The 27,726-nt window shown below is 37.8% G+C and overlaps 1 protein-coding gene across 1 annotated transcript in view; it reads right to left on the bottom strand.

The window, feature by feature from the left end:
• Positions 1-227: 227 nt before the first annotated feature.
• The window catches only part of itgb8 (integrin, beta 8), a 31,695-nt gene continuing 4,196 nt past the window's right edge, over positions 228-27,726 (bottom strand). The window contains exons 3-16 of the mRNA XM_030147938.1: positions 23,429-23,600; positions 23,239-23,345; positions 22,749-22,888; positions 20,268-20,433; positions 19,199-19,357; positions 18,880-18,975; positions 17,759-17,851; positions 13,787-13,927; positions 10,009-10,408; positions 9,686-9,908; positions 9,486-9,589; positions 5,005-5,121; positions 2,757-2,920; positions 228-1,022 (exon numbers count right to left, since the gene is read on the bottom strand). Of these exons, the coding sequence (XP_030003798.1) occupies positions 894-1,022; positions 2,757-2,920; positions 5,005-5,121; positions 9,486-9,589; positions 9,686-9,908; positions 10,009-10,408; positions 13,787-13,927; positions 17,759-17,851; positions 18,880-18,975; positions 19,199-19,357; positions 20,268-20,433; positions 22,749-22,888; positions 23,239-23,345; positions 23,429-23,600 (2,211 nt within the window). The 3' untranslated portion in view covers positions 228-893. The remainder of the gene's footprint in view (positions 1,023-2,756; positions 2,921-5,004; positions 5,122-9,485; positions 9,590-9,685; positions 9,909-10,008; positions 10,409-13,786; positions 13,928-17,758; positions 17,852-18,879; positions 18,976-19,198; positions 19,358-20,267; positions 20,434-22,748; positions 22,889-23,238; positions 23,346-23,428; positions 23,601-27,726) is intronic.

The following is a 27,726-nucleotide window of genomic DNA, read 5'->3' on the forward strand; positions in this document are numbered from 1 at the left end:
GAGTTGGATCAATGACAGTGGATGGACACTCTTGATTAATGTTTAGTTAATTAGTTGATTTTAGTAAATTTTACTGGAAAAAAATCAATTCTTCTTCAGTTTTCTCCGTTTCTGATATAATAACCCTCAACTTTAATCTGAGCTTTTATGAACATCTACATGATTAGTAAATTAAATATTAGAAAATGGCTGATTTTCACTGGAAAAATGCAAAATACAGAAGATAATATTGTAATAAACGGTGATAAATCAATTAAGAAAAGTTCAATATAGAGAAAAAAAATATTTTGGAACTGCCACAAAATAGCACTGGGTCTTTATGGGTTAAAATCCCAAAGAAGTACATTTGAGGTCAGTAATGTCGACAGTATTATTAGGGGATAAAATGTCGTACCTCAGGCTGGCCACAGGGGGGCACACTAAGACTGAGACATTTTAATATGGAAGCAATGGAGCGTTTCATCAGAACATAAATCTAAAACATGTAGTGTTGTCACTATAAAATTATAAATAGAATGCCCTAATAGAGCACAGAATACACCCTCAACACACACACATGCACACACACACTCAATCATAAATTAGAGCAGTAATTGCTGCATGGCTAAAAAGCGAGGAATGATCACCTGCTACTCTGTAGTAGAAGACGACCTGCTGCTACAGAAGAAGAAGAGGTGGGGGTACTTGTGCTGTTTGTCTCAGTTTTTAGGATACTGACCATATTAGTCACACAGTTTATGAGTCTGGTCCACCTTCAGTTCAGTGACTCCTCAGAGGTTTCGTAGTTCAGTTCTTCTCCATATTGAGCTGGTTGATGAGACGTAAAGAAAACCCATTCGTCCAGCTTTACTTCAACATGTCTCTATATGGTTCTTTTTGACCTTCATGGTTGCCTAGCAGCGCCAGGGGTCACCAAGGGGCATCTTGGGAAGCTGGATGTGCATTTCCACAGGGTGATCAGGTGGTCTGTCCCTCCTGTAGGTAACTGTCTTCTCATTGGTTGTAGGGATGTATGAAAGGTCCTGACGAGGCGACAGAAATATACTTTAAGTGACAAGACGTACACTCCTGCATAGTTTCATGAAAACATACAAATCTGATCAAGCTATAATGCATTCCAGCAGTTTACTTTAACACACCCATGAAGCTACAAGATCTAGAGTGTAACTATAGTTGAGTTTTTTGCCCTTTAATCATTCATATCTGTCAAGGTTTCCAACGAATGGCTGGATTTCATAAATATTAAACCTCAGCGGCAGAGAGTGATCATTTGTTAAATTATGTAAGAGTAGAGGAAGAATGCACAGATAATACAAAACATTTAAAAGAGCGTATATGTTACATCTGCAGTATCACAAGGGAATTATTCTCCATCAAATGATTAAAATGTAAGATCAATTCATACACTTTATCTTCTGCAGTGTAATCCAGAGGAGGATTCTGCAATGGTGTTTTCAAACAATGAATGAGCCACTGATGTTTTTTTGTAAATATATCTCTTGAAAAGGCCCTCAATGTTGAAATCGGCATCTTTTCCTTCTCAGTGGTGCTGTACATCACTACAGAGTTAAAATCTGGACGCTTCAGATGGTGAGCTGGGAGTTGAGAGGAAATATGAAATACAGATGTACTGTACCTCAAACAGCAGACTCTAATGTCCACCTCCTGGCTCTAGCAGGCAGAACACATTTGCAAAAATGATGATAAAAGTGTTCAAAGTATCCCTTGCTGCTTCTGCTAGGACATTTCAGAGGCATTTCAACCCTAATGAAACCCTGTTGTCTTCTTGACCACATTGGTTTATTACCTCTGCCAAGTGCAACGGCAGATGTTATTACCTCTGCCAGGAGGTATTGTGATCACTTTGCTTTGTGTGTTCGTTTGTTTGCGTGTTTGTTTGTTAGCAACTTTACGGGAAAACTATTCCAACCATCTTTACCAAATTGTACCCACAGATAGGTCTAGGCCCTGGGACCAACCCATTAAATTTTGGGCCAAGTAGGCCAAAGTTCAAGGTCACAGCAAGGTCACAAAATCTACAATTTTCCTATCTCTCATCACTGAGCAATTTTCAAAAATTCATAAAAAATTCAAAACGACTCCAATTAGCCTCCAATTTGATACACCTGTAGCTTAGAACAATATCTTGTATCTGGCACAAAATTGTCCACATCCACTGTGGAATGTGGACTCTGTGGACATTTCAATTCAACATTGAAAATCCCTTTTAACACACATTTTTCATTATAACTCAACAAAAATTTAAAACCTATAAAAATGTATTACCACGTTTGACCGCAATTTTTCTGCTGTATGGAACAACCTTGAAACTGTTTAATTTAAACAGAAATAGTTGATCCACACATGCACACCGTTCAGGGTGCTTGGCGGAGATTTGCGTTCTCTGAACACTTGTGTTTTCATTACAATTTTTTGTTTGTTTGTTTGCCTGTTAGCAAGATAACTCAAAAAGGTATGGACGGATTTGGATGAAATTGTCAGGAAATGTTGATACTGGCACAAGGAACAAATTATTAAATTTTGGTGGTGATCAGGGGATGGGGGGGGTTGATAAAATTTTCAAGAAATGTTGATACTGGCACAAGGAAGAAATGATTAAATTTTGAATTTTGGTGGTGATGGGGGGGTGCTACTGTTCTGCCTTGGCGGAGGTCTGCGCTCTCCGAGTGCTTTTCTAGATTTAGTCTTGAATAAATCAGAAAATAAAACTGCCTGGATGAGCTTTAAGTGCTAACCTTGACATTGCAGTGGTAGTCGGTGTCTTCAGTAGGGTCCCCTGGTGACCAGTGTCTCTTCTGTACCAGCAGCCTGGATACTGCCACCACCACAAGACCACACAGTACTGTAAGTGCACACACACTCAGGAAATATCCCACCACTCGCCCGGTGCTGGCACATTCTGTGGACACATGAAAACACACACACAAGTTGGAAACTGGAACTAAAACATTCTCACACACAGACAATAAATATGTAATTGGGAAGTGTGCAGTTGCAGGTGCATGGATTCCCCTCTTACACACATGTGACTACTACATCCTCATTTTTTTCAAAAATGTCTTCACTGTTTATGTGTAACACACAAACTGACACTGAAAAAGATGTGTTTGTATAAACAGATAAGAGCAGCAGGGGTGAACAGTAACTAGGACATTGTCTTCAGTAGAAGTAGACAAGGATTATCTGAGGACATTTTTTATGCTGGAAACTGGAAATCATCACAGGGTTTTAAATAATGTAATACACAGTATGCAGTGGAATATAGAGCATTTTAATTACATTACATACAGTTAATATAGTCTACTTTATATTATCTGTATGAGATGTAATTATATACATTCTATCTATCTATCTATCTATCTATCTATCTATCTATCTATCTATCTATCTATCTATCTATCTATCTATCTATCTATCTATCTATCTATCCACACACACACACACACACACACACACACACACACACACACACACACACACCACCAATGAGACCAGAGAGAGAGAGCAGAGTTTTACAGAGTTTACCTCAGGGAAAAAACAGCTTCTATAAACCAAAGAGGTCGTATTTAGTGTGACCTCCCTTTGCATTTTGTACTTAACATGTCTTTAACCCTTTTATTCAGACAATATGAGATTTATCGTGTTAATTTTCTGCTGTTTTATACCAGCTTTCATTCAACACATGTCAGGTGTTTCTAATTGTTTGCGCTGCTTCTTGTCATGGGGTCAGGGGTCACAATAAATAGTCACTTTAACCTTTACAACCCATTTAGTTCAGTTTTTGTGTGTCTTTTAAGATTGTGCACATATATCCTGTATTCTTGTTATACCTAAAGAAAAGAGAATAAAAAATAAATATGTATGCTCATTCAACCTCGCAAAAACAAAAAAGATAAAAGTGGTTTAGGACATTTGACTGTTGCCATCTTGGTTCTTTGGAGCTAGAAGTGACCACTTTTGGACAAAAGGCTGAAATGTTTTATTCAATAAACACAAAGTCTGACTTGGTAGCCAAGCTACGTGTTAATCAATGTCCTAAAATCATGTTAACAGAGAAATAAATTAATGAATCACTATAAGTTATTAGAGGGTCCAAATTAAATGAATGAGACCAGAACGACTCCTGGAAAAGAGTTTGTATTTTTAGACAGGAGTTCAAAGTAAAATTAGGAGTCGTCTGGAGGTGTTACACATTAAGATATTTTTGCATTGGCCAAATTTTGGAAACATGGTCTTATTAGTAAGTATAAGTGTAACTATCAGACAAATACAAAGGATTAGAAGCGTAGAGTTATATAAAATACAAATATTCATGTAGGTTAAAGTACTTTCCTATACTTTAGTGAACTGTTTACACCCACAGAGTCCCATGTGAGTGGTCCGGTCAGCGGCAGCTGTGCCAGTGGTGCTGGACTGAACCGTTCGCTGACTGTGTGTCTGCTGGGGAGCATGTGTGGATGACGGGCTCATTGCTCCACACAAAGAGCCCAAAGAGTGCTCTGACATTTTGTAACAGGGTTACCATGGAGACCTGGCTCCTGCTGCACCCGGGAGGAGTAGGCGTGAGCAGGAAGAGACTGTCCCGTTGGGTGGAGGGGGGTAAAGAGGGATAGGGGGAGATGGGGGGGGACGCACAATGAGCAGTGCTGTTCCAAAAATTGGGAAGGCGGAGAATGAACTGTAACACTTGGATGTTCATACATGTGTGTGTAACCCTGGGCATGTGTATACGAGCGGGTTTGGAAATGTGTATATGTATGAGTGTGTGTGTACGGAAATCAACTAAGTGAGCTGGGAACTGAGGGGAAATGTAAAATACAGCTGTAACACTGACAGCAGGCTTGCTGACTCAAATACACCAGGGTGCAGTAGTGCAGCAATGGTAGCAACGGAAGTGACCTGGAATGAAGGCACATGTGTGACTGTTTGTGTGTCTGTGCATGTGTGTGTGTGTGTGTGTGTGTGTGTGTGTTGACATCATACCTGCTCTTGTGCTAATGTGAAGCTGGGCCTGTCCAGAGTTTGAGCCCGTTAGAAACCGATAGCGACAGTTGTTGTTACTGATATACATACACTGAATCCACATATCCCCTGTTTGACCTGCAGAGAGAGAAAAGCTTTAGGCATTCTGAAAATCCTCAAGGACTACTAAAAACAAAATTGCTGAGAGTAGCATGACTGGAGTTTTGCAGTTTTTTTCTTGCATAGTACAGTCCCACATAAGTTGGAAATGCGATGAAAGCAGTATTTTCTTGTCTTGTTTTTCATCGCACACAATATGGCAAAAATACATTGAATGTTTTGTCCAGTGTGATTCATTTAATCTGTAAATGTGCATCCATTCCTGCATGTGACATCATTCTAAAGCAAGATGGGACCGAGGCAAATCTAGGACAAGTAATAAAGTAAAAAGTTATTGTAATGATGTGATGTGAAACAGCTGATATCAGCAGGTGACTGTAACAGCATCCAAGAAAGGGCTCTTTGAGAAGAAAGCCTTAAATGTGTGAGACAATGGACTGAATGTCTCTCAAAGGACAAGCTGGATATTCTACCTTTTTTTCCCCCTTTTTTTTCTGATATGAGTTTGTAAGAAATTCATGAAAAATCACTCCCACTACTGCAACTGCCCTTAGCCCTTTTAGTCTTTTGTCATACTTTCACCACTGACTTCAATTCCAGCTGCAACAGAGATCTGCATAGCATTAAAAAACAGACAGAAGACTTTGTAAGATGTATTAGTACAGTGGCTCCCAGTCTTATTAAGGCTGATTCCCTCCAAGAGCAAAGTCAGATAAGGTCAAGTCGTTTTTATTGATTTGCTAATTCTTCTAAACTGATTTTCAACATTAATTGTTATGTAAAAATTTTATTACTACAGTTTTTCAATAAACTATTAGCATTGTATGAACTGACAGTTTAAAAATTTAGTCATTTATGTTGGCTTACATTTTGATGTATAGAGTTAAATAATAAAATAATTGTAAAGCTGAAATATTGGTGTATTATCATTATTCATGTTGGATTACACCTGAAATTGCAACATGAATAATTATGTAAAGAAACAACTGAACATACAAACAAATTAATAGTTCTTATATCAGTTTAGTCTTGGAATGGTAAGCTATCATCAGTAATGATTTAAAAGTTTACTAAATGTATGAATAAACAATTTGAGTGTTAACATACTGATTAATGCTGTTCATGTTATCTTAAACCTCTGTGGAAGCTAACAATCACACCAGCTGAAATACTGAAATACTAACATCATTTATGTTATGATATCCTGAGAACCATACACTAACATAAATCATAAAATAATAACTAAATAAATGAATAAACAGCTGAAATAGTAACATTAACATAACTTATTTCATCTTACTCTTAGAACCATAAGCTAACATAAAAAATAAAATGTGTACCTAAATGTGTAAGTACTGAAATATTTATGTTCTTGCATTATTTACGTATATGTTGACTTACATTTAAGAGTGTGTTAGTATTAATATGTAATGAAATTATTAGCCATATCTCTAAATAATAACTGAAATACCGATATTATTTATGTTAGCGTTCACCTGGTACGCTAAGCTAAAATAAATAATGAATTTAATGCATTCATGTAGTGAAGTTGCAGTTGGTACACTTACAAACCAACTACTAGCCTACAATTTGGCTAACTGTTTATTTCTCCATTTAACTCATCATTTTATCATTTTTGCTGATGTAACCTTTTTTCCACATTTGCAATATCTGTTTTTTTTAAGTGTACTATTTTTTCTGTACCCTCCAATGCAACATGCAGCGTTAAAAGGGTTTCAACTGATTCAGGGTGACAGTCAGTTAAATAGTTATTGTATATTTGTTAAAAATTAGCATGACTTTCTGAGCTAATCCATACGGTGGCTGACAAGGGCCAAACACATTACAATGGCCCAATGCGTCTCAGTTAGAGAAAACAGCTGCAAGTACAGAAACGATGCAAATTCACAAACACAAGTGTAACAAGGTACAAAAAGAGGAACGTGGTGCAAATGAGAAAATGTGCAAGACACAAAAACACATGTATAATCATCAAATGTTCTGCAAATAGAGAAACAATGCCAAGCACAAAACGATTCAAACCAAGAAAACATCTGCAAACGAAAAGCACTGCCTAACCAGTCAGTACATCAGAAGTGCTCCAAACCAGCAGCCAATGTTTATAGACGACAGACTAGTGTCAAATATAACCAAATAAAAGTCACATGACCACACCACACCGTAACTTCAATGGACTCTATGCACGGCCCCACTACTTCCTGAACTTCAAGTGGCTCCTTTATTTCCTGTCTTTCATTACTGGACACACTGATTAATCCAGGTGTGTCTGCTACGTCTTATTGTGACTAGTGATTAATTAGGCACACCTGGATTAATCAGTGTGTCCAATAATGAAAGACAGGAAATAAAGGAGCCACCTGAAGTTCAGGAAGTAGTGGGGCCGTGCATAGAGTCCACTGAAGTTACGGTGTGGTGCGGTCATGTGACTTTTATTTGGTTATATTTGACACTAGTCTGTTGTCTATAAACATTGGCTGCAGGTTTGGAGCACTTCTGTTGTACTGACTGGTTATGCAGCGTTTTTCATTTGCAGATGTTTTCTTGGTTTGTATTGTGTCTTTATTTGCAGGGCATTTGATGATTATGCATTTGTTTTTGTTTCCTGCAACACATTTTTTCATTTGCACCACGTTCCTCTTTTTATACCTTGTTTAGACTTATGTTTGAGTTTGTGAATTTGCATCGTTTCTGTACTTTCAGCTGTTTTCTCTTAACTGAGACACATTGGGCCGTTGCAATGTGTTTGGCCCTTGTCGGCCACCGTAAATCCATGTCGATACAAATTATATTTTTCTCAAAACTCCCTTGCTAGTATCCTCTGGGGTGGCACACCCAGTCCTCAGTCCTCAATCAATCAATTAATCAAATTTGATTTATATAGCACCAAATCATAACAAAAGTTAACTCATGACACTTTGCATATTGAGTTGGGTGAAACCAAACTCTAAGCCAGGGGTCTCAAACATGCCTGCAGCCCGCCAAAGGTTCCAATCCAGCCCGTGGGATGAATTTGCCAAGTGCTGTTGAACTAATTTTAGTTCAGGCTCCACATACAGACCAATATGATCTACAGTAAAATAACAGCATAATAACCTACAAAAAATAATGACTCCATATTTTCTTCTCAATTTGACATGAAAAAAATAACATGACATTATGTCTGTAAATATGACAACTTCAAATGTTTGTCTTTGTTTTAGTGCAAAAAATAACATTAAATTATGAAAATATTTACATTTACAAACTATCCTGTAACAATAAAATGTGAATAACATGAACAAATATGAACAACCTGAAATGTCTAAAGTAAATTAAGCACAATTTTAACAACTTTCTGCCTGTTACAAAGTATTTAATGCCTTTGTTGATCCAATACATAATGCACATATAGAAATGATAAGTTGAGGCATAATATTGTTAAAATTGCACATATTTTTCTAAGGAAATTTCAGTTTTTTCAGGTTATCCACATTTTTTTTGTTTGGATAGTTTATAAAAATAAGAATTTTTATTATTTAATTGGGGTTTTTTTACACTAAAACAAAAACAAAAATTTGGAGTTGTCATTATTTATAGGTTATGATGCTATTATTTGACTGGTCTGGCCCACTGGAGATTAAATCAGGCTGAATGTGGCCCCTGAAAGAAAATGAGTTTGAGACCCCTGCTCTAAGCCGACTCCTCAGCAAGGTTATAATAGTTTTGGATTTTTCATTATAGTTTAGTTTCATTTAGTTTTGACTTTTTTTTCTCTAATTCATTTTTTTTTTTTTTTTTTTCGTTTTTAGAGCAGGTTTGCTAGTTTTTATTAGTTTCAATTTTTTTCTGAATGCTTAGTTTTTTCATATCTTTTATCTTCTTCGCCATCATATTCAAATAAATCCCAGACAGGACTCTGCTTTCTCCCAGCTTTAGTCTCTGTGTTTCCAGGTATAGTGGGGACAAAAAGACGACTCTAAACGACAAGTGACCATGAAGTGTTGTATGGTGCCGCAAGCTAAAATTACTTGAGCAAAATAAATCGCTTTTGTATCAATCCGACATTGACGAAAACAAAGGGAATTTTATCCATAATTTCTATACGTTTTAGTTAGTTTTGTATGCACACATACAGTTTCAGTTAGTTATAGTTTTTTTCTTTTAATTATAGTTTTTATTTATTTCAGTCAACGAAAATGTTTTTTCAATTTTAGTTTTCGTCATTTCGTTAGTTTTCGTTAACGATAATAACCTTGCTCCTCATGTGATCAGATGCAAATATATCTATCACTGCGGCTTTTTGACAAGAGCCATGAACCGAAACCATGTTATTGACTTGATATTGAGCTCCGAGTAGATTGTAATGGTGAAAGTGCCTGTACCTGACACATCATCTGTGTAACCCACTAAAGGGGCACACGTGTTGTTGCAGATCCCTCCCTCTGTCTGTGTGAGGCCGTGAGACAGATGGCAGTCCACACACTTCCTAAGAATGAGAGGGAAAATGGAGACAGGGTGAGTACACGGCATTCTCCAGGAGCTTGTATCATTTTTGAGGAGATAAACAGAAGCTGACAAGTACCAGTATGATTGACAGGTGCTTTGGCAAGCGGGGCATCTCTCACAGAAGCTTCCAGAGTATCTTGAGTCGTCACACACACACTTGCCACAAACACACTTGCCTTGGCCGCTACACACTAAACCACCAGGTGCTTGGCAGGTTGACGTTGAGGAAGGACACTTGCAACTATCGCCTGTCCATCCATCTTCACACACACACTCACCTAACACACACATTCCCCGTCCTAAAGGGAAAAAAAAAACAGAAACAGGGGAAGTGTGTTACAAAAATCACAACACAGCAGTAAGTGTACACAGTGTGTTCAGTGTGTTTCTCTGATTTACCACCACACAGCAGTCCATCATAGTACGGGCATGAGAAGTCATCTTTTTCACAGTATTTTCCATATACTGTCCCCAGCCTGCTCTGCTCACACACACACCTCCCACAGTCACAAAATCCCCGACCGCTGCAGTCTACATCAGACCCGTCGGCTTTGCAGTTCCAGTTGGAGTTTTCTCCATCCCAGTCGGTCAGAGACTGATCCAGATTTGTGCCGTTGCTGCACGTCGATTGGCCGTTGTCATGGCAGCGTCTCGATGATCCACAACTGCAGCCACATTTAGAGTGGACCCTGACCACGGTGGATTCGTTGTAACCCACCGGGTGAACCATCACAGTTACATCCTCATCTTGACCACCATCAGGACAGGAGCGCAGGCCGATGGTGATGTTAAAGTAAACCTGCACAGGAACACAGAAAACATGACCTTTGGACTTTTAATATACAGTCGCGGAAAAAATTATTAGACCACCCTTGTTTTCTTTAATTTTTTGTTCATTTTAATGCCTGGTACAACTAAAGGTACATTTGTTTGGACAAATATAATGATAACAACAAAATAGCTCATAAGAGTTTAATTTCAGAGCTGATATCTATCCATTTTCCATGTTTTCTTGATAATAACCAAAATCACTTCAGTTCTTACATCAGTAACTATGACATTGTACTGACAAAAACAGTGCTTTTAGGCATTCTATGTTTTCTTTTCTGTCTGTTTTAGTCACATGATACACACAGGAGTTATGCTGCATTCCAGGCCAGGTTTCAAGCCCGTAAGTCACGACTTCAAACCACGACTCCCGACTTTGTGGCGTTCCAGGCAAGTCACGCCAAACTGCCTGAGAGCAAGGAATTGTGGTAGCTAGATGTAAACAAACCAACATGGTGGACTGTAAGTTACGTTCATTTACAATCATTTCTATTGCCAATGGTACTTGTTCTTTGCTTCTTTGAGGGAAACAGAGGAGTAAAAATGGTGTATAAGGTCAGAGAAGCTGTTCTACCTTTTATGTTATTTGTTTATTTGGATACGTATTTGGTATTAATTTATTCTTGCACTCAATGGACTGAAAACTAGCTAACACTAGAGTAGCAGCTGATTAAGCAGAACATTTGCAGATAAATAATGTCAGAGCAATACCTTGTTTTAATGAACAATTTGCATAAATAACACATCCATGGGGGCCGCCATTGTTGTTTCATGGGCTACGTGATGTCAGAGCTCAGAACTGGGAGTACATTGATCTAGTATGAGTTCACGGGTGGGAAGTCACTGGTTTGACTGACATTCCAGTGCATTTTTACAAGTAGAAGGTTGGAAAAACACAAGTTACAGGTTGCCCAGAACGCAGCATTAGTACTTGATTGCATAACCATGTTTTCAATGACCTTTGATGGTCTAATATTCTTTTCCAAGACTGTACATCAGTACTGTCAGATAGAAACATGTAAGTGCTATGGCTACTTTCTCTGTCATTATAAAGGGATTTTCACATAAAGATAAGATGCAACAAGTAAAACAACACAGAGCCTTTGTTTCTAAACTGCTTTTTTTTATCATTCCTGTTTTGATCTCACTCTTGATGTGGTCGCTGTAATAAAAACTATGCATGTTTAAGTTTAAAAAGCTTTGCAGTGGGGACTTTCACTTGATTTCTATCACTGTTCAGGGAAAATTGGGTACTTTCCATAATTCAGTTTAATCCACCCATGGATTAAAGGGCTAAACTGCAGTCTCTTTGTACAAAAGAGTAACTATAGAGGAGTTTAAGAGCCCCAAAAGATTAAGGAGGAAATAAGTCTCATAGGCAATTCAGGGAGTGAACCAAAACGAAATGTATACAGGATTCTACCAAAAGAGGGTCCATTTGGTTGTAATAGTTGAGGATTTTTGACATAAACTACAATATAGAAAAGCTCCTTTTGGCATAAAGAAACATGAAGACTTCTCTGCAGTGGTAGAATCAATGCCTTTTTCTTTTGGGGACTCAATAGAACAGGTGTAAAAGAAGGGCAAATCCAGCCTATTTCTTAAAATAAGTGTCCTACTTGTTCGGCTCTCATATCAGGCACAGTAGGTGGGGTAAGGTTTCTCACACAAAAACCTGAATCACATGGGAATGTTTTGCTGGTAAATACAGCCTGTAATCCTCTCAACTTGGATTATTTACCAAATCTTCTCTGTCACGTAATGCTCTCAGTGATGTAAGCAGGTTTTTGATGTGTTGAAGGTATACAGTAACAGACAGTCAGTAACTAGAGGCCAATGAGTTCTACGATAGATAGATAGATAGATAGATAGATAGATAGATAGATAGATAGATAGATAGATAGATAGATAGATAGATAGATAGATAGATAGATAGATAGATAGATAGATAGATAGATAGATAGAGTAAACACACTATACGTAATAAATTGGAGGTATAAAAAAACAGCAATAGTAGAAAATTTGGGCAGTAAAACAGTTCGGTGCAACAATGAACTGAACCAATAGACCTAAAAGGGAAATTTAGTGTCTACCTGGAACCTGAACTTGGCCCCATAAATGTAATGTGAATTTCTTCACATATTTTACAGACTCTTCCATTTTCAAAACAGTGTAGGATAAAATGCCCGTTACTGCCTGATTCAGATTAAAGACAAGCCTGTGAGTCGGTTTGTTAAGCACAGCCAATACAATAACATCAGCCATCACCACAAAGTAGACATGGAGACCATGAAACCATTCCTTTTCCACTCTGAAAAGGCTCTGAAAGTCTCTTCTTTGCACAGGAGCCTTTTCTTGACCTCAATATCATAACACTACAACTCTATAATAGGATCATAAAACACATTTTGCAACTTTCCAGAAGATTTAACACTTTGGAAAATGAATGAATGAATGTTCAGTTTGTAAAAATATGGTAATCTTAGTGCACATAAGTGTCGATTTCATTTTAAGGGTTGATACTGACAGATTAATCATCCATCTGCTGATTCCAAAGTCAGACTATCATTACTGTATCAGCCTTCATGAATCTACTATGGGTCCACCTCTACTTTGGGTTAATATTTGGTGACTCATAGGTAGAGGTCAACCAATGGTGCCGTTTTAAAAGCTAATATAAAAACAATGGATAGATAGATAGATAGATAGATAGATAGATAGATAGATAGATAGATAGATAGATAGATAGATAGATAGATAGATAGATAGATAGATAGATAGATAGATAGATAGATAGATAGATAGATAGATAGATAGATAGATAGATAGATAGATAGATAGATAGATAGATAGATAGATAGATAGATAGATAGAGACTTTATTGATCCCGAACTAGAAAATTGCAGTGCAGTAACAGCATTTGACATAGAAAAAAACAGAATACAAGAATAAAAAAAAGAACACAAAAGCAAACACACTATACATAATAAATTAGAAGTAAGTACAAACAGAACTGGGTAAGAATCTGGACAATTTAACAGTGATATGCAATAATAGACTGTAATGTACAAGTGAAATGTAACATTCCAGTAGGATGGAGGTGCATAAATAATAGTAATATATAAAAATTCATGCTTCTAGGACCAAAAGAGAGTTTGTTTTAGGTGCTCTTTAGGAAAAAGGATTCATAAAGTAGATGACAAACTAGAAGAAAACTCCAAGGCCTTTATTACCATGCCATGGTAATAAAGGCATTTTAATGTTTAAAGGAGTTTTCTTCCAGTTTGTTAACAGTAATATATAGTTTATATGGGTAACATCTGACTGTGACTGATGTGTGTATACTTACCGTCTGGTCAGGCTGCACTCCAGAACAGCTCTGCTCCTTCACAGTGGACCCATTCGGACAAATAGGAGACACCGACACCCAGTACCTGCTGACTGCCTCGTCCTCCACTGACACCGCTACTGCCACCTCCGACAGCAACGTCTGAGGAGAAGAAGGACAAAACATCATCCATTTACCTCCTGAGTTGAAAGAATATTGACAAAGAGGCTGTGGGGATTCACCAAAATTTTGTTTTAATGAACAGAATCTGTAAAAATAAAACTAATGACAGAAAGAGAAACAGTTAAGGGAGCACTGTGATTAATTAACTGTGTCCCCAGAAAGCCCCCACTGTCATCCTTTCTTTCTCAAATACAGGAGGGGAGGTTATGGGAAAAAGGAGGTGGGTCCAAAAATAGCATCTTTGTATTCGTTCATGATTCGGAAACATGGTTTCTGCGGGGATCTGATAGTTCATATAATGGCAGCTTCTGTTCGGCCCCTGCTGCTTGTGTATGTGGGTTTGTGTGTCTGTGTGTGTCCGTGTGTGTCTGTGTGTGTCTGTGGACGTATGTGTAGCTGTGCACCCGGATCTGTGGATTCTGCAGATTCCCCAAGCAAACAATGGGGCGCTGTGCCTGAGGCAAGATTATAGCCTAGACTGCTGCCAACTGAACAAGCCCATGGTCTCTCACACACACACACACACACACACACACACACACACACACACACACACACATAGTAGGCCTTACCCTTCTTTCACCTCCTGTTCTCATCTGTTTTTCTGTTGTGTTCGTCCTTTGGCGATAAAAGAAAATCTCCTCTTATCTGTTTTCCAATCTTCAGTGTTTACGGCTTTCTTTTACAAGCTTTCTTTCGGTCACTTTATGGTGCGTATTTGTACGATCAGGATGACCTATTAGTCAGCTGGAATGAATCGAAGCGTTTATGTTGCCTCCGTGGATCAGCTAATGTCTACCTCTTTTAATCTTGGAGTGCGTGGGCTCATGGATCCACCTCATGCTGTGCTGCAGCTCTTGACTCCACAACCTTTCACTTGTCCCTTTTCTTTTTATTGTTGCCAAAAGGATAAATATATACAGAAGGAGGACAAAAGGATGTAAAAGAAGATCCTCTATTGTCCAAGAGGAAGACATGAAAGTGATTAAGCACATGTTCTATACCTCATACGAGGATGGAAGTAACAGTTGCATTTGCATAGAATTCAGACTTTTTGGTGAAACTTAACTTAGAGGAATTTGACTTCACTACAATTTAAACCACCTCAATTATACAGTATAAAAAAAAAACAAAAACGACATGCCAAGAAATGACAGCTCTCTTCCACCAAGATAGCAAGTCAGCTTCTCATTCCAAGTGGTAAACACGAAGCACCGCAGAAGTAAAAAAGATGGACACACAAGATCTAAATCCAGACTTAAAAGAATCTGAGCCCCAGTCACGTTCAAGCTGGAGCCAAAGTTGAACATAAAGAAAATCCATGGCCACATTTAAAGAACCGCTTCAACCTCAAGTCCAAGAAAGGTGATGGCTTCATTATGTTTGCTAAACTTTTGGCCAAAAATGTGTAGAGAGCCAGTGCAACAAAAACTCCAGGTTAACAGCAAACAGCCAACATTGGTAGCAAACTGTTAATGTGTTTGTGTAAACCTGGGGGTCATGCAAGTTTGGTCACTTGAGAGAATAGACAAAATTGTTACAGAACTCCACATGCCGACAAATGGAATATACTCTTATAATAATGTATAAAGCCCATGACCATACGCTCCCCTACAATCTACAGGAGATGTTTGAGCCCAGGCAAAGTAATTAGAATTTAAGGGGAATTGAAATATACAAGAAAATGAAGTGTCAAACAAACATAAAAAATCAGAGTATCTCTGTTAGAGACACATCTGTGGAATAAAGGATGTATAAATCCAGTATAATAACAAAATATAGAACATTATCTGAATAAGTGAATATCTAGTTATAAATAGAAGTACACATAAAATAAGATATTATTGTAATTACTTGGTTATCATGATAGGAAGATATTATCACATTTACAGATCATTGTATTTGTAGTAAATATTTAAAGTGCATATAAATACTATAGTTTATATTAAAAACGGCTGATTATTGCCCTCACTGCAGCCAAGAAAATGCTGGCATTGAGATGGCAGCCACCTCATACTTTATCACGGCAACAATGGATCAATTATTTTCTAGACATAATTATGATGGAGAGGTCATTGACCCGGATGCATGCAGCCAGTTGAAAAACCCTTAGTGTGTGGGATGGTGTTTATATTATGGTTAAAGAAAGAGTGCAACATAATTATCTATGACTATCCTGATCACCTGTCCATTTATATCTGTAAATTATATTCTCTTTCATCTATATATGTGTATTTGTTTTATAAGTGGTTTTCTTATTTTGAGATCCAGGTTGGGTTGGTATGGGGGTCGCCATTGGTTCTGGGGGGGTGGGGTTTATATTTTGTGTGTCACAAAATCTTACATCATAAAATGTGACATTCTTTCTTTTTTTTGTATTGTACTTTTGGAGATGCATGATGAATATAAATGAAAAAAACTGATTTAACCCCCCCCCAAAAAAAACAAACAAACAAACAAACAAAAAAACAAAAACAGTTGATTATGCAAATCTAATTGTGTGTGAGGTGACCAAAAAAGTGTATGGAGATGGTTTGTATGAATGTTTTGTGTTATTGTAAAAATATACAGAAAAAAAGTGTGTTAACAAAGCAAAGAAGGCAGATTTGATTTGATTATTAGTTTGTAAAAAGGGGTGGGAGTCAATAAGTTATAGTTCTTCCCACTCCTTTTCGAGTGTAGAAAAATTTTGTTTGACCATGTTGTATGGTTCTTTGTTATCTGATGATTCTATGTCAGGGGTTTTTCTAGAAAAAATTAGTAAGAGGGAGCACAGGTAGGTGAGGGAGTGAAACGACCAAGCAGGGGGGATGGTGTGGAAGGGGGGGTTCCCTTTTGAAAAATTGAGGAAAAAATGGAACAGTCTGAGGCTGTCTGAGAGGGATATTGCAACTCTAGTGGCCTCCTGCAATTTTTTAAAACAACCAATCAAAGAGTAACTTATTCTTCAGTTAGAAGTGTAATAATGTTGTAAATGAAGACAAAAATCACATGACAGATACATTGTATTGGCCAAGCTTCTGTTTTCAAATGATTAACTCTAGTGTTACTCCTCTTTTCTTTCACACTCTTTCTACTTCTGTATTTTTCTCTAATCTAAATCTAACATAACAATTCGTACACTATTCACAGCTCACCCTCCTCACACTTTTAACAAGTCCAGATGACTGGAACATACTTTGGCACTACGGCGTAACTGTGAGGTTCGGGGTAAAAAAAAAATTTTTAAAAATCAGAATTTCGGTTAGGGGGCGCTAGCCGAAAGTATGAGGGCGCAGCGCCCCTGTTCCCCGGTTAAGAAAAACCCTTGTATGTGATACACATTGACATAAAACTACACTACTACTACTACTAATGTTTATTGATATATTTTCATTAGTATATAATCACACAAACTGGGAACCTCTGTGTTTTTGTTACCATAGACTGAGTTGTTTATAACTACAGAGGAAGTGAGTCACAGTTCACAGCCTTTCTGATGTTTTCTTCTGGATTATATTAGATACCATCCATTAAAGTGCATTAGTCAACTACTACTACAAACACTGGCTAATACAAGTGTTTCTGCGGCCACCGTACATGAGAGTGAAGAGGTGTTCAGTTGGGTTGCAATTTGCAGCTTCACCACTAGATGTCATTATCATACACCAACCCAAAGACATTAACATTCTCTCCTACACTAAGTATCTTTTGCTTGGTAAATTGTACGTAATTTATATAACTTTTTACTTTAATTTGAGTAGATTTTTACACAAATAACTCCATTTTTACATTATAATTCCAGTGATTTTACACCTGATCTGTACTTACCTTATATGCATCCACCACCAGGTCTATGAGATTAGGAGCCTGGAAGAGTCCCAACTTCCCCAGGTGAGAACCAGGTAGCAAACGCACCAACTCCTACAAAAGAGAAACATGACAATGCACAAAAAATAGAATATGCCAAATGTGACCTAAATGTCAAATATAATGGGAAAATTTTATTGTATACTCCTCTTTAAGAGTGTTTAACGTGTAACATACAGAGCATGGCCTAAAAAAAGTCCCCACCTGGATTTAACTATGTAAATATTTTAGGTCCTTCGATTATATAATTAATAAAGTGAATTATATGTTTCTTAACTGATGCAGTGAGGAGCTTCTCATTTAAACAACCATCAGTTTGATAGAGAACATAAAAATTGGACTTTGCATCATTGGATAAAGGTCATGTGGTCTGATGAGTCCAAACTGAATTATTTCAGAGTGATGGACACAAAAAGGTGAGAAGAGAGGTGGATGCAGTGATTACCCATCATGCCTAGTGCCAACAGTATAAACCTGTGGGGGCAGTGTTATGATCTGGGGTTGGTTCAGTTGGTCTGGTCCAGATTTGATAACATTATGTGTTCATAAGCTGAGGTTAGATGAACCTGAATATACTGAAGGACCAAGGTTGAACATTGGAGATTTTTTTATTCGCTGATGACTCAGACCTATTCCAAGATGACAATACCAGGACTCATCAGAGTCAGATTGTGAAAGGGTTACTCTAAGAGCATGAGACATGATTTCCACACATGGATTTGCCACCACAGAGTCCAGACCTGAACCCCTCTGAGAATCTTTGGGATGTGATGGAGAAGACTTAAAGCGGTGGTCCGACTCTCCCATAATCACTACAGATCTTGGCAAAAAAAAATTAAATAAAAATGCAGCTCTGGATGGAAATATAAGCTCTACCACTGGATAAAATTACAGAAAAAATGCCACGTGACATTTATTGTGATGTTGCATCCTGTCAAAGTTAAAGGTGGTCTGACAGAATATTGTGTGTGCGATCTTTTTTGGCTAGGCTGTATAACATCTGGAGTTAGTATTGAGAGTTTTGTGTTTAGATACATATATTGCATGCATAATGTGCAATAAAACTGTAATAAAGTGTTTACCTCATACCACTGGTACTGTTGCTTCTCTACAGCAAAAATGGAATAAATATGGTTTTCAAGCAGCTTATCAGACAGCTGGCCCACACTGGGGTGGTCCTAGAAAGGAAAAAAGCAGGTTTTCATCACAAAAGCATTTCTGTAACAGAAATACTGATGCATTAGACATGACCAATTTTCATTTAAAGCTTTTCGGGCTGGAATTTACAATCTGTCATTATTTGGACAGCTCATTAATTATATAAACTGTGCAATAAAATCCCTAAATGCCACTTTGGTGAGTCTCATTTTCCAGTATCTATAAATTTCCTCCTCCACTTACCATTTTGGTGCTCCCGGTGTAGACATTGTTTTCCAGGTGACAAAGACCATCATGAGGCGTGACGATCCCCGCCAGCCGGCTGTCGAGAGCGAGGTGAGACGGCTGGTCGGTCATCAGCAGCAGCAAACGCTTCGCCTCTGGACGCCAACCCACTGCTCTCTGAGGAGCAGAAATTAGATTTTTCCCAATGAATTTTAAAGCTTATAATTTGACCTGCAAGGAAACCAAACAGCCAAATAACCAAAATAAGCAAACGATATTTCATGAGGAAGAAAACTCAAAATGTTCTTCAATATATTCTACTTTCAGAGTGGAGGTTTTAGTATTATTCATGTGTACAACTAATCAACTACACTCACACAAGTGATGTGGGAAAAATGTGCATCGTTCATGTTTTAATGGTGTACACATGTGGTAAAGAATGACGTATTTGCATTTTACTCATCTAACTTAAAGCAGTTCCCACGGTGGTCAGCTTTTTTTGTGCTGCCCAATCAAAGGAGCAGCAGCAGAAATTCCTCCACAGTCAGAGAATAAATCTCTTTTTGTCTGTGACACATCATAGACAGTGTGTGGAAAATGGGTCTGAGTCTGCACATGTGTATATTTAAGGAAAGCCAGTGAGCTTTTGAGGTATGTCTGACATAATGGAGAGTCTATTTCTGGATTGTGATCGCGGTGGTGTTTCCCTGGAGGCTGGTTACTCAGGCCCCCCTGCGTGGACTGACTCACAGGCCTCCAGCAGCCATAGTATAAGCAACGCTGACTTTATATGTGCGTGTGTGTGCGTGTGTGTGTTTGTCTTCCATACCCCAGCACTAGTGTCATTACTTAGTAGGATTCCAGAGGCGCTCTCTAATGCTGAGTCACTGTGCCACCATTCTCCCAGTATAAATGGCTCTTTGACAAGCTTGCAGACTTAGCACCAAATTAAGTATCTCACATTTTTCTGAATATACTGATGGAGGACGGAGAGAACCAACATATATAAAGGAATCCTAAACACCACGACTGGAATAAAAACAGACTGTCTCCGTCGTTGTTCCATTCACACATGTGGTTTATTTACCTGACAGACTGCAGCCTGCAGCATAGCGTCCAGGCCTCCCTCTGGTGTGTCCATGTTACCGGAGATGCGCTGACGTTTGATCACACGTGTGAACTCGCTCATGTTCCCTGTCATACTCAGGACGTGGTGGAAGCCGTGAGCTGGACGACAGCGGATCTCATAATCACTGGTCGAAAACAGAGCCAGGTCAGAAAAGTTTGACATCCACCAGGTCGGTCACCTGTGACCCACTGGGGTTACATATGAGCCATGTGTGAAAAGATTAGGTTATGTTTTAGTCTCACACAGGGAATGGGTGACTGTTGATGTTCATTTCCAAAAGAAGTCTAACTTATTAATTTGGCCTTACATTTATTTTAACGTCTTAATATCCACTCTCTTCCGGGAGGTGTAATGCTAACAGGGGTCCCCAGTAACCTGGCAGAGGTTTTAAAAACATAAAAATTAACCCCATCTTGGGTTTATGGTTAGGGTTTGGCCACTCTGGCCTGTCAGATGTACTCCACTGGAATAAGTGTAACATTTCAGTAATGCAGTAGAAGGATTGGCATTCCCCTTCCTGTTGATATTAGCCTGATACTATTGAAAACTTCCACAACAAGAAAGAACAACCTCTGAGCATCAACTACAGACTGAAAATGGTAAGATTTGACAAAGTCTCTGCCTTTTTACTATTTATTAACCTTTATTTAACCAGGAAAAAAGACTTGTTGAGAATAAAAATGTCATTTGCAGGAGTGTCCTGGCCAAGTTCTACATGGAGTAAAGCATCAAAACATGCACCTCCCTGTCTGCTTAGTGAGTTTGATGGCTTCTCTCTAAATATTTTCTCTAAAGATCCAAAGAATTGCAATGCGCATCGAAACATTACAGCTGGAATAAATCTTTGTACAAGAGCTGCACAGGTTTGTTTTTGATCTACTGTAAGATATTTTAACAGTTTAGTCCCATGACACACTTTGTTATGCACACGTTCCAAAACAACTTCTCCCCAGACACTATTTTCCAAAGACACTGCTGTTGCATCCTGTTCTCGTCAAGGTGAATGTGATTCATTTAACAAATGAAGCAAACACCTCAGTGTTTTTACACCTATTCTAGAACAATAGTAAAGGGTTCCAGACCTACTTCTACCACTAGCTCAGCACTGACAAAGTGTGGAGTTAGGTAAGGCTATGCAAGACTAGGGTTAGACTTCTACAAGTCTAAGGTCTCTTTCACATTCACTTTTTTCATTGATCCCTAACCCTAGCTCAGGGGTGTCAAACTCACTTTAGTTCAGGGGCCACATTAAGCCCGAATTGATCTCAAGAGGGCCGGACCAGTAAAATAATAGCATAATAACCTGTAAATAATGATGAATCCAAATTTTTCTCTTTGTTTTAGTGCAGATGAAACGAAATTATGAAAATATGTACATTTACAAATTATGTGAATAACCTGAAACTACTGAAATTTCTTGAGAAACATAAGTGCAATTGTAAAAATATTACACCTCAACTTACCACTTATACATGCATATTACAAATTGGATCTGCAAAGGCACACAATATTTAATAACAGGAAAAAAAATGTTAAAGTCTCACTTTCAAAATTTCAAGTTTTTCACATTTTATTGTTAAAGGATAGTTTGTAAATGTTAATATTTTCATAATTTAATGTAAGTTTTTCCACTAAAACAAAGAGAAAAATTTAGAGTTATCATTATTTATAGGTGTAATGTTTTTCACATTAAACTAAGAAAATTTAGAGTCATTATTTACAGGTTATTATGCTATTATTTTAGTTGAGATCACATTGTTCTGTATGTGGAACCTGAACTAAAACAAGTTCAACATCCTTGATTGTTAATATCTTAAGTGTAATTTTTGCACTTTGCAAATTCATCCCGCGGGCCGGACTGGAACCCTTGGTGGGCTGGTTTTGGCCCCCGGGCCGCATGTTTGACACCCCTGCCCTAGCTTATAACAGTAGCTTAGGGTCAGTATGCATGTGTTAGACTTCATTTTAAATGGAATATATTCTACTTTATACACTCAACATGCAGCTGAAACACTGAAATATGAAGTATGTGAGCCTCAAATGAAACCATTGCACCAAGGGTTACAAAATAGTGTTAATGTTTGTTAATGTTAAAGTTGACAGCTCCTCCAAACAAAACTTAACTCTGAGTTTCATACATTTTTTGCCGAACTCACATCACTAAACAGAACAAAATGTATTAGGTCTGTGGTTTTCATATCCCAGAGCATCTCATCATTCTGACAATCCTCCCCAACAACTGATGAGTCACACTAAAATTGAGAACAACTACTGGGAGCAGCTTATTTGGACATTTCACAAATCATCGAGGATTTTTCTTCCAATTTAAATTTTAAAAAAAATTTAGTAGAGAGACAAAACTTGGCAAACTGCTAAGGTGTTAAAAATCTGTAATTTTTTATAGCAACATGGAAAGTATTAATTCTAATTTTGTCTTACCTGCAGGGATTGTTAATTTTGGAGGGATGGACGTTGATGTAAGGGGAGACGGGTTTGTCCACAAATGAGCCGAAACCCAGCCAAAGGTCTGAGGAATGCTCCGTCATACGAAGAGACAGAGCTACACCGACCGTCTTCAGCTGGATCATGGAAAACAGACAAAAGCAAAGGGTACATTCAGGTAAAGTCATGGACAGGAAAGCTGGTCAGCACAACTTGATTCATTTCAGAGAGATTTGTCATCTAAATCCAAACCCCAATGGTGTGAAATTTCTACAGTTTATTCAGACAATTGAGGCCCATCATGAGCTTGAATGTAACATCGATGTTATTTCAGTTGGTCTTCTCTGACAGTTTCACATGTTTGAGTAAAACACATGAAAACTGAGCTTACACCTAGAGACAATACACTTTTTGTGGAAGGAGTGGCATTCTTTAGCACTGACTCACCAAGCTGTTGTGATGGATCAGTGGAGGAGTGAACACTTACATGATCGAGGTTTTCCTGCATAGATGCTGACACATCCACTAAGTAGTATAGATCCACAGGATAGCGCTCCAGCTGCTTCACTGCCACTATGAAGCTGGCCTCCGCACCTAAGAATACACACAAACACAGGTTATAAAGAAGCAGTCGCGTCAAAATGTGTGTCCTCTATTCATGCTTGACATAAAAATACCTGGTGTGAGGGTGATACTGATGTCTTGTGGTGACACTTGAGTGCTACTGATGGTGGCATTGACCTCCACTTTGACCTCTGACTGCTCCATAAACTCCTGTCCACAGCCTTTCTTCAGCAGGTTCGCCGGCAGGTCGCAGCGGGAGTTAGACGCTGCTCCCTCCAGAAAGTCCTAAAGGTCAAACAAGGTCAAGATGGAAATCACTGACTTCCTTTAACCCATAAAGACCCAAACATCCACCGTCTACCAAAATCATCTACTGATATAAAATGTTTACTATCTGTTGATCCACTACTCCTATCAACACATGTAAATAACTGGTGTAAAATACAGTTGGTCATCTTTTCATGGTCATCAGATATGACCCATTTGAACTTTCAGAGGCTCCGTAGTGAACGTGGAAACACCATCATCTTCTACAACATTAATTCCCCAGCAAAACCCATGGAGTTGGATCAATGACAGTGGATGGACACACTTAGTTTATCTTCAGTTAATGATATACAGGGGTTGGACAAAATAATGGAAACACCTTCACCTCAAGATGATACTGCCCCAATCCATACAGCTAGAATTGTTAAAGAATGGCATGAGGAACATTCTAATGAAGTTGAGCATCTCGTATGGCCGGCACAGTCCCCAGACCTCAACATTATTGAGCATTTATGGTCAGTTTTAGAGATTCAAGTAAGACGTCGATTTCCACTGCCATCGTCTCTAAAAGAGTTGGAGGGTATTCTAACTGAAGAATGGCTTAAAATTCCTTTGGAAACAATTCACAAGTTGTATGAATCAATACCTCGGAGAATTGAGGCTGTAATTGCCGCAAAAGGTGGACCTACACCATATTAAATTATATTTTGTTGATTTTTTAAGGTGTTTCCATTATTTTGTCCAACCCCTGTATTTTGTTGAAAAACTCACTTTTTCCTCAGTTTTGTCTGTTTCTGATATAATAACATTCAACTTTAATCTGAGCTTTTATGAACATCTACATGCTCAGTAAACTAAATATAGAAAAACAGCCAATTTTCACTGAAAAAATGCAAAATAGAGGACAATATTATACTACATACATAATACATTCCATTTTAAATGTACTATTATGTTTATTCTGTTGTTTTACTTGGTATTTCTATTTCACTGTTTTTAATTGTACTGCTGCTTTTATGTCTTTTTAATCCCTTCTTGTATTTTAGTCTATCATTTTGCTCTTCGTTCTGCTGTACAACATTGTTTCAATTGTACAGCTGTTTTATGTTTTTGATCTATTCTTGTATTTTTCTTGTATTTTTGGTTTTTCCCCTGTATGTCGCTTTGGAAAAAAACGTCTGCCAAATGCATAAATGTAAATGTAAAAGGTGAAAAAACACTTAAGAAAGGTTAAATAGAGAGAAAAATTTATTTGAGATAGTAGCACTGGGTTAATTTAAAAAAAACTTCCTTTTTTTGCTTCTTTATTTTGTGCTGCAAACACAACTAAGCTTTAAGAACTTGAATATGCAACCACAATATTCATGTCTGAGGAAGTGGAAAGTCACATGACCCGACAAACCAGACTCACAAATGGTAACAAACACAGTACATGACCATCATATGACAGTGAATCTGTTCTGTGAGTTGAAGAGATGCAGTTACATTCTTTAGATTTGTACACTGACAACATTGAAACACTACCTGAAGCATTTCCAGAGTAGAAAAATAGGTTTATTATTTTCTATATTTATTCTGTTTCCATCAGTGCTCACTGTTTTACTCTATGGCCTTCTTTACAGCCCTGATTCCAAAAAACTTGTGAGACTGTGTCAAATGTTTATAAAAACAGAATGCACTGATTTGCTAATCTCATATTTTACCAATATTTTATTCACAGTAAAACACACAGTAACATAGTAAAATTGACATTTTAAGGGAAGAATTGTGAATACGGCTGCAACGTGTCTTCAAAAACATGTAATGAGATTTGCAAATCATCATATTCTGTTTTTATTTACATTTGACACAACGTCCCAACTTCTTTTTGGAATAGAGGTGGTACATTGTGCAGTAAACAGTCAGTTTCGCATGAGAAAACATCACAAATAGAAACCACTCGCACAATTATCCCCCTCGGTTTCATTTTTCATTTGCTTGTATCGATCGGTTATGCAGTCACAGAAGCATTATTGTTTTATTATGGGATTCATCAGTTTAAAACACCAGGGGCAGCCAGAACCTATTTGTGTTTATTCATCTGCTTCTACTCCTGTGGATCGACGACACTCTGCTTTTATTCAGCCACTGGTGAGCCAGTCAAATTTACATTTCTTACAAAGTGTTCAGATTGGTACAGAAGAAATTACATGCTCCACCGAGCCATTTTAGCGAGGACAATAATGAGCAGCACTTTTCCAAATTAATCTTTATACGTCATAGCTAAACTCTCAACTGCCTCATATCCATCTTTCTAAACAACATTTACAGTGTCATGCCTTACAGCTTTGGAGCGGATTAGTGACCCTTGATACTTACGTCTGCTGGTAAAACACTTACAAATACAACAGCGCTAGATGAACCTGATTGATAAGGGGATATTTATGGAGTGTGACCAGCAGGATTATGAACATTATACGGTGCCTATTTACTCTCAGTGTGCAGCCTGCATGAACAGGATAAAAAAAAAAAATAGACAAGCACTGGTAAAACTAGATAAAAATAGGTAAGAGCAACCGAACAGAATAAAAAAAAAAACACTAGAATAAATACAAAAACCTCTGAATCTGTAAAATATTGCCGCGACAGCTTAAGGTGGTGGTGTATGTACAGCAGCAAAATGAGCAAGATAAAGTGGTAATAACGACTGTGATTAGTAGCATCATGATCTGTTTTAACCCTTTAACCTCTGAGACATTATTTCAATGAAACATGCTGCTGTGAATTAGCATCCGTTTCAGGTTCATAAAAGCTGCTGTTAGTATATACTTATGTTCCTTTTCTTCAGGGGTTTTGTTTTACTGTGTGTTTTAGAGTCAAAACTGGTGAAATAACTGAAAAAGACAAAGTGAGGAATTGAAGTTTGACAGGTTTTTACTAAATAAGGCACTGAGAATGTACATCACTAAGAGATTTAGGATGTTGAGCATGAACTGTGAGCTGGAACATACTGAACAACAAAGGTTTGAATTCTGGCCCAGTAGTTTTTGTTTTGGGGCTCTTTTTTTTCTAAATCAGTCCAGCTTCTTTTTGGCACCTGGTTGAACTGCATAAAACAGTTACACGGTTAACACTGACAGCAAAAACACAGCAAAAATAAATAAATAAATAAAGGAAACTCATGACAACACTGCAAACAGCCCAAACTGTCCATTTTTTTTTTTTGGTAAGTTGGTCTCACTCACTGTTCTATGCTTTGCCTTCTATTCCACAGGCAGAAGGGGGGTGAACTGGGCATGCTCAGATGTTTATGGAAAGTACGAGATCTATTCTATCAGCGTGTTTTAAATTTTTCTTATTGAGCAAATGATTGATTTTTTATGAATATTTAAAGTAAATCATGCATTCAGACACATAAAAGGTTAAAGGGGTCATATTTTGTTAAACCCACTTTTATTAGTCTTTGGTTCATTTATTTGTGTATTTGGACCCTAACAGTTCCAAAAGTTTGAATTTGAACCCTCCAGGTGCCGCAAAGCTATCTTTATATTAATTTTGGCAAAAATCGAGTGGATTTCTACAACCTATTTCAATTCCTGCTTAATTTGTTACATCTACAACTAGTTATGTCACGGCTTTTGCACATATAAGGTCAAGACTTTCGACGAACATTTCTCCGAATATGCTGTAATTGTTTATTGTTTATCAGCAGCAGCAGATGTAGTCCATACTGAAAATATGTCCAAACTTGGAGCCAATTACCTAAAATGTTCAATTGTTGGTTGAATAGGACAGAGCAGCATAGCCAACAACTTGGAGGGGGCGGGGCCTGAAGTGGCTCATTTGCATTTAAAGGGCCAGTGCTCAAAATGACCTTTCTGGTGTCATTACTCAGAAATGGAGTTGAAGATGGACCTGTGGAGTTGAATTAATGAAGGATTCAGACCCAAGCAGAGCATTTACAGTTTATGTAGACCACAGGGAAATGTTTTAAAATACATAATTCTATTTAAAAAAAAAAAAAAAAAAAAAGCAAAATATCACTCCTTTAAGGCAATGGACAGTGTATTTAAACAGAAAAGCCACATTAGCCAAACAAAAACACAAACTGCACATATGACCAGTGCCTACACCTGTAAACTGGACTGAATTGGGTTTATTTATG

The sequence above is a fragment of the Sphaeramia orbicularis genome, chromosome 11, assembly GCF_902148855.1.
Source record: "Sphaeramia orbicularis chromosome 11, fSphaOr1.1, whole genome shotgun sequence".
NCBI classification, from domain to species: Eukaryota; Metazoa; Chordata; class Actinopteri; order Kurtiformes; family Apogonidae; genus Sphaeramia; species Sphaeramia orbicularis.